General features: G+C 36.7%; 2 protein-coding genes across 2 annotated transcripts; both read left to right on the forward strand.

The window, feature by feature from the left end:
* Positions 1-620: 620 nt before the first annotated feature.
* Positions 621-1,571, forward strand: LOC133196155 (heavy metal-binding protein HIP-like). Its single transcript, XM_061332085.1, has 2 exons — positions 621-924; positions 1,120-1,571. The coding sequence occupies exons 1-2, from the start codon at positions 621-623 to the stop codon at positions 1,569-1,571; spliced, it is 756 nt and encodes a 251-aa protein (XP_061188069.1).
* Positions 1,572-8,760: 7,189 nt separating this feature from the next.
* Positions 8,761-10,806, forward strand: LOC133196274 (complement C1q-like protein 4). The gene is made up of 2 exons (XM_061332194.1): positions 8,761-8,824; positions 10,190-10,806. Exons 1-2 carry the CDS (start codon positions 8,764-8,766, stop codon positions 10,639-10,641), a joined length of 513 nt encoding a protein of 170 aa, XP_061188178.1. The 5' UTR covers positions 8,761-8,763; the 3' UTR covers positions 10,642-10,806.
* Positions 10,807-12,274: the final 1,468 nt, after the last annotated feature.

Genomic DNA, 12,274 nt, shown 5'->3' on the forward strand with positions numbered 1-12,274 from the left:
GTTACAAATTTTTCAAAACCTTCTTTTCAAAAGCTTCTTGAACATAGAAATTACAATTTAATTGCAAACATTTTATGCACAGTTTACACGATTTTTTTAAAGTCATGATCCCTGGAAAAGGGAATTCATAGTTTAGTTTATTTAACATGTAACATCAACGGCTTGAAAAAGATAAAAACAATGAATATGGATTAAAGGAATTAAAAATTTAATGCTAAGAGTATGACATATTTTTTGTACGGAATAGCTTAACAAGGTGTAAATATAAATTCCCAATATTTATTGCCGATATATGATCCTTCAGTATATATATAGGGGTGGACCAACATGTCATATATTTCGAGGGAAAAATCGTCATGCTTTTAATAAATTATCAAAAAATACATTTCAAGCTAGTTGTCAATTAGCAACAATGATTATATTCCAAAACTGTATTGAATCACAAATCGCGATAGGTATAATAGATAACGGCCAAAGGTCACTTTCTGATAAGAAATAAGAACGTCAGATTTCCTGCTTTGAAAATGGCGTTCTCTGAAAGTTTCTTCGTGATCCTCTTGTTCTTGTCAACTACATGTATTTTCACATGCAACGCCGAGACAGCTTTTGAAGAGAGTAAAATGAATCTGCTTTTGGAAGAATTGACTTCATTAAGGAAGACTGTTTTTGCGCTAGAGAATAAGGTTCATCACCAAAGTGGCCTTATTGATGACCTCAAAGAACGAAATACTCTCCAAGAAAGACGTATAACAGAGCTAGAGGCTGCCCAACATAGGCGAGATAAAGTCTGTGAGGAGATGAAAATCCGACTGGAGAAAACAGAATCTAGACTTATCAACCACTTTTCTGCGTCTTCAGATCCTGTTAACATCACAACTAAATCAAATGGAGAAGATATCCCTAAGAGAAGATTAGTGAGATCAGGTAAGTTTTGTTTATATCGCTTTACAAATGAAAATGCAGATATTATCTGTAAAACAATCTCTCTCTCTCTCTCTCTCTCTCTCTCTCTCTCTCACACACACACACACACACACACACCCTCACACACACACACACCCTCACACACACACACACACCCACACACACACGTTTAAAAAACTTCTTTTTTTTACACAGGACGTTTGCTGATGAATCCCATGAACAGTAAAATGCCTCCGTATGAAGAAGGTGTCATCGCATTTTATGCCCAAATGTCTTCATCTGAAGTTAGTCCGGGCGCTCACCATACCCTCATCTTCGATAATGTACGCACTAATGTTGGCAACGGATATAGTGGCGTCACCGGAGTCTTTACTGCACCACAAGAGGGAATTTATGCATTTATCTGGGTTATTAGAGTGCATGAGGCTGAACACTCAACAGAGTTAATGATTAACAACGATATCTTGGGTGCTACATTTTTGCGCGCTAAAAATGGCGACGACGGATCAGTGAGCGGTACTGCTATTGCGCATGTCGCGAGAGGTGATGTTGTATTTGTGCGCATCCATTCCACGTACGCTGGCGATGGCAACGTTCTTAGTAATGTGCATGGCATGCCAACATTTTCCGGGTGGTTACTGCACTAGATTGTAATTGTGATCACGATATTTTGCTTTTTATTAACTTTAATATTTCAAAATGTATTTTTCGGGGAAGGGGTGTAAAAATTTAGAGTTCGTGATTTCTCTCGAAAGGAATCACACGTGGAAAGTATTGAGCAAAGTATTTGCGGATAGACCCAGTAAACGTTGATTTTGCATCATACTTTAGCTAACAAAAATGCAAATCATTATTCGGTCTTTCTTTTTCGAAAATAATTCTTTGGTGTTTCCTTGTTGACGTGTACCTTTAATTCATTCCAATAAAAGAATATATGCATATCTGTCTCTTCATATGAGTCACTTATATTCCTTTTGTTGGTCATATAAATTATGCCAGATTTCTGGAGGCGCATCAACAGCCTCTAGATTGTTAAAAAAGCAAGATGTGTTTGTGAAAAACTGATGCCCCCGTATGGCAACTTATAGCAAGGGCTAAACTTTTTCAAATGCAAATCAAATATGTTGGTACCCAAAATAAGGTCTTGTCTCGAGGAATAGACCTGTAAAATATAAAAGCCCTAGCAGCAACCTTTGAAAAGATATGGAAAATAATATTGAAGTTTTTCAAAAGTAAGTCAAACATCAAGGTCAGTGTCAAATGGTCAAAATTAATAGTACCTAAGGAAAGGCTTTCTCACAAAAGTACATATGTGAAATATGAAATCCCTAGCACCAACAGTTCAAAAGTTATGGCTAAGGTTAAAGATTTTCAAAAGTAGGTCTTACTCTAAGGTCCAGGTCAAAGGGTCAAAGCTGTTAGTAACCAAAGTAAAGTCTTGTCACAAGGATTACATATGTGAAGTATGAAAGCCCTAGCACCAACTGTTTAAAGTAATGGCCAAGCTTCAAGTTTTTCTTAAAAATAGGTTAAACTCCAAGGTCAACGTCATTGGGTCAAAGTTGCTTTTATTCAAGCTAGGTTTTGTCACAAGGATTACACCTGTGAAGTATAAAAGCCCAAGCACCAACTGTTCAAAAGTAATGGCCAAGCTTAAAGTTTTTCAAAAGTAGGTCAAACTCCGAGGTCAAGGTCAAAGTGTCAAAGTTGTTGGTATGCAAAGAAAGGTGTTGTCACAAAAATTACACTGTGAAGTATGAAAGCCCTAGTACCAACTGGTCAAAAGATATGGCCAAGGTTAAAGTTGGGTAAAATTTTTGCAAAATAAGGTCAAACTCCAAGGTCAATGTCAGAATGTCAAATATGGTGGTACACGATGAAAGGTCTTGTCACAAGAAATACACATGTGACATATGAAAGCCATATCTCCAACCAATCAAAATTATGGGCAAGGTTAAAAGTTTTTGCGGACAAACAGACAGACAGACGGACGGACGGACAGGGCAAAAACTATATGCCCCCGAATCTTCGATTACCGGGGCATAAAAATTAATTGTTTACGTCGGGACATCACGTAGCCATTTAACATTGCTATAATGAATAATGCTATAAAAATAACTGCATGTTAATTTATGATCACCAAAGAAATAAAATGGGTTAAACATGCATAATAGTCATACATTGTAATCGTTAAAATTCCGAATCCATGATTTCTAGTCATCTTTGCTAGCCCTGGGTTTCTGATCTGCTTCCGCACCCGCTTCCCTCCTCCTTTTGTGAGGAGAGTGGCGGATCAGAAACTTTTTAGTTGCTGAAAAGTATATACCTTTTAGTTGCTGAAAATTATATACCTTTTGAACTAAATTATTGTCAATCTGAATATTGCAAAATTTTAATTTATAAACATGAATTGGAACTTGAAGTATTCTCTGTGTCCCTTCAAAATGTTATTTCTGGAACAATCAATCACATCAAGCCTATGTCGCAGACTGGCAGTTGATGTCATCATATGATAACCGGCATGATTCTTTCGCAATAGTACAAACCTTGAAGTCTTCAAAGAAACATTTCTTTCTTTCATATATGTGTTCATTTTTTAGCTCATCTGAGCCAAAGAACAGCAAAGTCAAGATTAGTCACATTTGTATGGAAGCATCCTCAGGTAGTGTAGATTCAGTTTTGTGCAAATAATAACTCCCTGGGGTAGGATGGGGCCACTATAGGCGATCAAATTTTTACGTAGGAAATATCTTGAAAATTCTTCTTATCACGAGCAGAAAGTCTGGATTAGACATACTAGTATTTGTATTGAAGAATCCCCAGGTAGTATATTCAATTTTGTTCATATCATGAAACCCAGGGGTTTGCTGTGACCAATATGGGCAATTAAAGTTTTAGTTTTACATAGTAATAAAAAGGTAAAATCTTCAAAATTCATCTTCTCAAGAACAGTAAACTCATTATTAGTCATATTTGTATGGAAGCATCCTCAGGTATTGCAGATTCAGTTTTGTTTAAATCTTTGGTGGGGCAACTATGGGCGATAGAAGTTTTAAATAGGAATACATAGGAAAAATCTTAAAAATTCTTCTTCTCAAGAACAGCACAGCCAGGATAAGTTATATTTGTATGGAAGCTTCCTCAGGTATTGTAGATTCGGGTTTCCTCAAATCATGAACTCAGATAGTATTGTGTAGACTCATGACCGTCGCCCGCTGGCACAGCCTTTGCTCTAGAGTCGCGGTGTAAGGAGTTGATCCTTACGTCGCGGATTCGAATCCCATTGCGGGACGTGGAGATTGGTCCTTCGGATAAGACCGTACAAATCAAGGTCCCGTGTCGCAGTAGGTGCTGGCACGAAAAAAAATCCCTCACTGCTCAATGACCCTGAGTGCAGCTCTCCACCGGCAAGTAGTGGCGTCTCCATATGGCCATGATTGGTGATGAATACACAGGAGGAGTCTTTTTTCTAGGGAACAGCAAAGCCATGATTAGTCATTTTTACATGGAAGCAACCTCAGATTCAAATTTGTTAAAATCATGACACCTGGAGATAGAGTGGGGCTGAGGTAGGGTCGGGTCGCAATATCTTATCCTAATTTTACATACATGTAGGAATATATGGGGTCTGCTGATTCAGATCTCGAGATTGATAAAACTATTGCATCGTAGAAATCAAGCTGCAATTTTTGTGCATGGCAGTCTTACACGCTGTAGTTGAATGGCCGGGGTGGGGTGTTCTAACAGCCATGTGTTGCTTTCTAAAGTAAAAAGATATTCATTTAAAATGTTTATCAAATCTCTGATGTTTTTAAATCGAGTTTTACCTTACTGTATTCATTTTTGAAAATCATAAGATAAAAATATTTTGTAGATTACTACTTGTTGCGTTTCTTTTGCGTTTCAGTATACTTAAAAGTGCAAAACACAACCTCAAGCCCGTTGCAGTTGTGGACACACTTAATTCTGGCCAAAATATGATTCTACGCCTATATTCTGTACACGTCTTTTATTTTGTTATATTTCATGGTCGTTTTTAATTTTAAATTTACAAAATGAGTCAAAATCATGTGTTTCTTTTAAGATAATTGTATCATAAAACAAAAGACTTTATGTGAAATATGAATAAAGCGAAGTGTTGTCAACTCAGCTGCACTGTAAAGCAAGAAAAGAAGTGCAAAACGTAAGTGCCGGAAAAACAAAGGTTTTATCTACCCCTTAGTTGTTATCGTGAATATCAACAATGTCAAGGTCACGCACTTTTATTTTTAGCGTGAAACTTGTAAACAACATTGAATTTGGAGCAAGCAGAAGTAGTGAGGAATAAGTTCTGATCATCTTTATTGAAGATTGTATCAAAATCCTCGGTCATCCGATATTTATATCTATGGAATTGACACCATGGTAAATCCTTCAACTTTTCTGCGCATGCGTACAATAAAGAGGAAGAAGTGAAGCAATATTTTTGTGTTGGGGCAAACAAAAATTATATTTACTTTTATTTTTCTCCAAAAAAGTAGATTTTTAGGTTCTGAAACGTATAATTTTCTGAAACCTAATATCTTCAAGAATTGAACAAAATTTGCATGTGTCAACAAAAATTCTACTTTTGTCAGTTTTAAATTTTTTCCGTCACGGTGTATCTAAATTCTTCATATTAAATGTTAGTGATTTATGAAATGATTTGTTGAAAACTATGGTGTCCGGATAGGGCCATTTGCAAAAGCTCAACAGCGCGTTCAGAAAAACACGCCGTCGCGCTGACACACAACACGCTGTCACGCTAACACAAGTTCGCACAACACGCCGTCGCGCTAACACACAACACGCTGTCACGCTATCACACAACACGCCGTCGCGCTAACGCAACTTTACACAACACGCTGTCGCGCTGTCACACAGCTCGCTAACACAACTTTGTGATAGCGCGAATGCGAGTTGTGTGTTAGCGCGACGGCGTGTTGCTTGAAAGCGTGTTAGCACGACGGCGTGTTGTGCGAACTTGTGTTAGCGTGACAGCGTGTTGTGTGTAATCGCGACGGCGTGTTGTGCGAACTTGTGTTAGCGTGACAGTGTGTTGTATGTAATCGCGACGGCGTGTTGTGCGAACTTGTGTTAGCGTGACAGCGCGTTGTGTGTTAGCGCGACAGCGTGTTGTGCGAACTTGTGTTAGCGTGACAGCGTGTTGTGTGTTAGCGCGACGGCGCTTTTTTCTGAACACGCTGTTGAGCTTTTGCAAATGGCCCTATCCGCACACCATAGGTTTGCACTGTCCATCTAATCTCGACAGCAAAAATATCCATATGCTTTATCTTTGTCATCGTTATCAAGCTTGGAAGTTCCAAAACCAGTTCCACTGTGACAAAAATATGTAGGCAGTTATCATCTCGCCGTGTGATTCGGTCACGCTATGACCTCTGACCCCGTAATAACTCCGCTCCCATATGAGTACAATGGCAAAGTCCATGGTATGCTATTAATATTGGAATGCCCAAATATGTGTCCAATTAAAATGTGATGTACAGTGGCACTATGTAATACAGATTCAGTCTCTTTATACTTTATTTAGTGGTATAGGAGGAGTTGCAGTTAAGAGATGGGTACTCCCAGAGTAATGGACGGACGGACATCCCCATTTCGGGGGATATAAATACTGTATAGCAATCCATTGAAAATCATTGGGAAACCCGAGGTTAATAACAATCAACACGATCAAAGTAAGAACATGAAAAGATTAAATATTGTAAATTTCTTTGTTTTCTATGGTGTCCGGATAGGGCCATTTGCGAAAGCTCAACAGCGCGTTCAAAAAAAACACGATGTCGCGCTAACACACAACACGCTGTCACGCTAACAAAAGTTCGCACAACACGCCATCGCGCTAACACACAACGCGCTGTCACGTTAACACAAGTTCGCACAACACGCCGTCGCGATTACACACAACACGATGTCACGCTAACACAAGTTCACACAACACGCCGTCGCGCTAACACGCTTTCAAGCAACACTCCGTCGCGCTAACACACAACTCGCATTCGCGCTATCACAAAGTTGTGTTAGCGAGTTGTGTGACAGCGCGACAGCGTGTTGTGTAAAGTTGCATTAGCGCAACGGCGTGTTGTGTGTTAGCGTGACAGCGTGTTGTGTGTAATCGCGACGGCGTGTTGTGCAAACTTGTGTTAGCGTGACAGCGCGTTGTGTGTTAGCGCGACGGCGTGTTGTGCGAACTTGTGTTAGCGTGACAGCATGTTGTGTGTTAGCGCGACATCGTGTTTTTTTTTGAACGCGCTGTTGAGCTTTTGCAAATGGCCCTATCCGGACACCATAGTAGTAATTGCTATATAAAAAAAAGCGTGTTATTTAGATTTATTAATTATTGCCATTTTCCTCTGTTTGTTTTGTCAATTTTATTTAAAGATTGAAAATCTTAAATATATTCAAGTTTGAAATAGAAGACACTTACTCTGCTTTCAACTTCAATATTGCATTTTTTACGGTGGCACCTCGGGGTGACATATGCTTCTGCCTGTAATTACAATATTTCCTGTTCATTTTCCACCCTGTCTTCCATCGGAGAATGAGTCAAAATACAGGCAGTCTTTACATGTACCGACATTATTGCAATAATCAAATATAATTGATATCGTAAATTTCTCTTTAATTGAGAAATGTTTGACTGGATTTGCTCTAACTTGGCTTTCGAATACTTTTTCCTCCATTTGCTTTATCTGCCCAGGTGTCGCTTTGTGTTTCAATTGACCTGTAAAGTAAAGGTTCGCTTTTGAGTTCAAAATCCTTCAAATTGTATTTCACTGAACAATCCTTCTATTTGAGTTTTTTTTTTCTTTTGCATTCGTGATATTACTATATACAAGAAGACACAGAGTTTTATTGTTTTATTTCTTTTGTGTTTAGCTAGAAACCACCTTCATCATTCACTTTTTACTCATGTTTCTCCTTTGATGCAGCCTGTATGGAAAACTAATTCACTATTCATTTTGAAATTGTACTGTTGTTCCTTTTTCTGTCAACAGTGCATCTTTCCTTTTTAAGGACTGTAGACTTTGATCTTAATCTTAAAATGATTTTGTGAGAATCGTTACAAATTTTTCACAGACATTCTTTTCAAAATCTTCTTGTACGTATGAACATAGAAATTTCGATTTAATTGCGAACATTCTATGCACAGCTTACACGATATACTGAAGTCGTGATCCCTGGAAAAGGGATTTTATAGCAATATAAGGGCATTTCTTTTCATAAATCCAGCAAGCAAATACTGTGTTCATATTCAAGCCTTTTCATTATTTTCACAATAAAAATACTGATTTTTTTTCTCCAAAGCAAAAAAGACTCTACTTTATGTAATATTTATATCATGTATTTTTTTTTCAGATTAACTCTTAGTTCAGCTTTTGGTCAGCTGAGACCCTTTATAAGGGCAACGTGATTATTTCTATATACTTCATCTCCTTAGAATTCTGATACACGATAAGATAAGGTGTCTTTATGTCTAAGTTCAATCGCAGAAAAATGGCGCCGGTAAAGATTCAACATGTACATGAAGTTGTCTTTTGTATTCTGTTATTTGCGTTTTCTTTCTGTTGCGCTTCAAACGCCAAAGAAGACTCAAGCATGCAATCTCAAATAACCCTAATGCAAAAATCTTTGACCATTCTTCACGAAACCGTTGAACGTCAAAACATCCGTATCAGTAAACTTGAGAATGACAATAGAAGACAGGAGGAACATATCAAAGAACTGTTGTCAGTGATTCAAAATTGTGAAAGGAAGAAAAAAGACGACAAGAACTCTGTGAACGATTCTACATCAACGATGATGAAAGGAAACAATCAAAATCGTCAAATGAGTGGGTCAAAAAGGAATTTCATAACCAGTAAATATTACCTTTGCGTTGTTCATACTCTTAGATCGAACAAATACTGTGTTACATGTACCTAATTTTTTTTCAAATCTATCTGCACGGGTTTAAAACAGCTGCCATGTTTTGATTTTTGTATTCATACGTTTTAACTTTTTAGTCGGGTACACTATAAGAAGGGAGAGGGTGTGGGGCTCTAACTCTGTTCTACAGAATATAGATGAATCATTTTAGATATATCTTATAAATCGCATCAGAAAACTAAAATGCAAAATGTGAATTATCTATCCTTCCATTTTCTGTAGATCGGAATTGATAAAAAAAAAAAAAAAAAAAAAAAAAGTAGAAAAATTACCGGTACTTGAAAAATTTGTTTTGATTCCAGCTGACAAATCTTGTAAAAATATACATGTAATCTTTGTTTGTAAGGCTCATTATTATAATTTTCATTTCATATCTGGTATAAAATTCAACCTTTACTCAAAGTCCCCTTTCAATTTAAAAAATGACATTTTTAACATCAGCTTTCAGTTTTAAATACAATGTACTTTTAAATCCCAGTCAATGGAAGTGAGGTTGATTTACCGTACCTATACTGGATTCTAAAACTTAGTAAAATTCCCAACAAAGAAAGACATATTGCAGGGTCTAGTATACAGCTTATGATCAACCAAACCTTTATCCTTACTCTTCACCAAAATATTAACAGCAGCGAAGGAGAAACTTCAAACGTGCTAGTACTGTGCCACAATATACTCAAGACGTCGTGTAAATCAAATGTGGATTCTAAATAAACTTCAAAACTTTTGGAAAATTTAAAATATGATTTTTTTTCAAACGTCAACATCATAGACAAATTATTCCTCAATAAAAATGGAACTCGTAAATTTTCATATCTTGTGATTGGTCATCTACAAAATTAATTTATTATAAAAATATTCTGATTCTACATGAATAGAATTTCAAATAGAATTCACATAAAAGAATAGCCGTTTAGCAAGGTTCGTTTATTTGAGGTCTTGCGATGATTAAAATACCAATGAATTTTTTATCATGTTTGTCTTTCGTTTGATATATCTCGGAGTAGATCTCAAAATTAATGAAATTTTTTTTTATAGAGAATTTTTTATCACATGTGTACATAAACCATGCTTTATTTAAACTTCACATACTGTCATAAAGCAAAATTACAGACAATATTACTTTAAAACTGATATCATCTTAGTCAAAACTGTAAAATTTGGTTATTATAACTGTCTTTCCTTACAGTAGTTCCTAGTTGTATAAATTTAAAGCTACACAGGTAATTTAAATTAGAACTTCAGACAACATGTATAATCTAATGTTATTCTTCAAACATCTATGTCATGTTGCTTTCAGAACGCCTTCTCTCACCGCCCTCAAGCTCACCTCCCCCATCGCAGGATTTTGTTGCTTTTTATGCCAGGATGTCAGTTACGGAAAAAGTCCCAAGTGGACACCATATCCTTGTCTTTGATAATGTGGTCACAAATATTGGACATGGTTACAATGGAGTTGACGGCATTTTTACTGCCCCAAAAGATGGAGTTTATGTTTTTATTTGGGTTATACGATTATATGAAGCTCAGCATTCCACGCAGCTCATGATCAACAATGTTGAGTATGGATCAACTCACCTTCGCGCTATGAATAATGATGATGGATCTGTGAGTGGAAACGTTGTCGCGCATGTCAACAAAGGAGATGTAGTGTTTGTCCGTGTGTACCCTTATAGCGGATACATTGGAAGCGGAAATATCATCAGCAATGAACATGGAAAACCGTCGTTTTCCGGGTGGTTTCTGCAATAGACTCTGATTGGTTTTTGAACACATCTGATAAATACACAATTGTAATATATTCAGTCTCAAATTTTGACTGTGTTTAGGTCACCTTTAATTTTCTCTGTAATTTTGTGATATTTGTTAATTCACCTAAGCTGAAGGTTCAGGTATGCTTTTCTGATCCAAATTTGTCCGTAAGCTGTCGTTGTTGTCAGAAGCTTTTCTCATTTTCGTATGACAAACAAGATGAATTCAACTTTTCCATCGGCAACTTTCCTTATTTATGAAATAATATCCTGCTATCATCTGTATACGGTATTTACATCTCCCAAATTATTCGATACTCAAAAGCATGCTCCTAGTACGATCACCTTTTTAACCGAGGCAGGCTACTGACACATAAGTTGAAGTTACATGTAAAGGGATTTCAACAACCTCCTTTAAAAGTCGGCATTTCGTAAAGTCCTTTATCGTCATAATGACCTTGTTAGCAAATATAGCTCATCATTGGGTCGCATTTTGGCTGACTTGTTTCATATCAATTGTTAGGCCTTTGTTTTATGCCGAAATTGACTACGGAATGTTCCGTCTACCTGATCAATACATAGGGCTCACGGCGGGCGTGACCGGTCAACAGGGGATGCTTGCTCCTCCTAGGCACCTGATTCCACCTATGGAATTTTCAGGGGTCCATGTTTTTATGCTCTCTTCACAGATTTGTATAATTATTGATAGATTTTCTGAGGTCGAAGACTGTTCGTTATCTTCACCTTTTTCCATCTCCAGAACCAGAAGGCCAAACTTCAACCAAACGAAAAAAATGGGGGTCAGCATCCTTTTCCAAGGGGGGATGATTAAGAATTAATTCTAAATCGGGTTGGGTCATTTAAAAAAAAGTTCTCAAGAACCACTGAGTCAGAAAAGATGAAACTTATACGTAAGCTTCCTGGCATAAGTTAAATTCAAGTTTTTCCAATTCATGACCCTCGGAGGTAGAGTGGGGCCACTATGTATGATCAAAGTTTTACATAAGAAATCATAGGAAAAAATCTTTAAGAATCTCCTTCTCAAGAACAGCAAAGCCATGATTAGTCATTTTTATGTGGAAGCATCCTCAGGTAGTGTGGATTCAAATTTGTTCAAATCAAAATCCCCAGGTATAGGAGAGGGCCACAATGGGCTATCAAAGTTTTCACTAGGAATACCGGTATTTAGGAAAAGTTTCTTCTTTAGAACAGCGAAGCCATGGTAATCATATTTATATATATATATAGGCTGCATTTCGTTTCCGGAATTTTTATAAATATTCAACTTTTCATTACCGACATTTTGTAGTTTGCCGACATTTTAAAGTTTCATCTCCTGCATTTATCTTAAAGGCAATGAAAACAGAATTGAAGAATTTCCTTATTTAAAAAAAATTGAAAGAATAAATCATAAAGTCACCGACATATAAATCAGTGGATATAAAATTTGATGAACAAAAATTGCACAGTCATTTAACTCATGAAAAACTTTTTAACTGGACTAAGTACTGCATTTAAAATACAGTGTATACATTTTTTTTAAATACAGTGTATATTTTTCTTCGAAAAATGTGATTTGGAATAAGTGCAATATTTATATTCTGTTAAAATTTTATTTCCGTCTACTTGGTTAC

Source organism: Saccostrea echinata, unplaced genomic scaffold (assembly GCF_033153115.1).
Source record: "Saccostrea echinata isolate AGI-Se365-2 ecotype Australia unplaced genomic scaffold, CSIRO_AGI_Sech_v1 ptg000030l, whole genome shotgun sequence".
NCBI lineage: Eukaryota > Metazoa > Mollusca > Bivalvia > Ostreida > Ostreidae > Saccostrea > Saccostrea echinata.

Excerpts from the sequence above, each read along its gene's own strand:
- LOC133196274 (XM_061332194.1), top strand. The coding sequence starts at position 8,764 with ATGATGAAAGGAAACAATCAAAATCGTCAAATGAGTGGGTCAAAAAGG. Across the intron at positions 8,825-10,189 it reads AAAAAGGAATTTCATAACCA|AACGCCTTCTCTCACCGCCC; the intron begins GTAAATATTACC and ends TGTTGCTTTCAG.
- LOC133196155 (XM_061332085.1), top strand. The coding sequence starts at position 621 with ATGAATCTGCTTTTGGAAGAATTGACTTCATTAAGGAAGACTGTTTTT. Across the intron at positions 925-1,119 it reads GAGAAGATTAGTGAGATCAG|GACGTTTGCTGATGAATCCC; the intron begins GTAAGTTTTGTT and ends TTTTTTACACAG.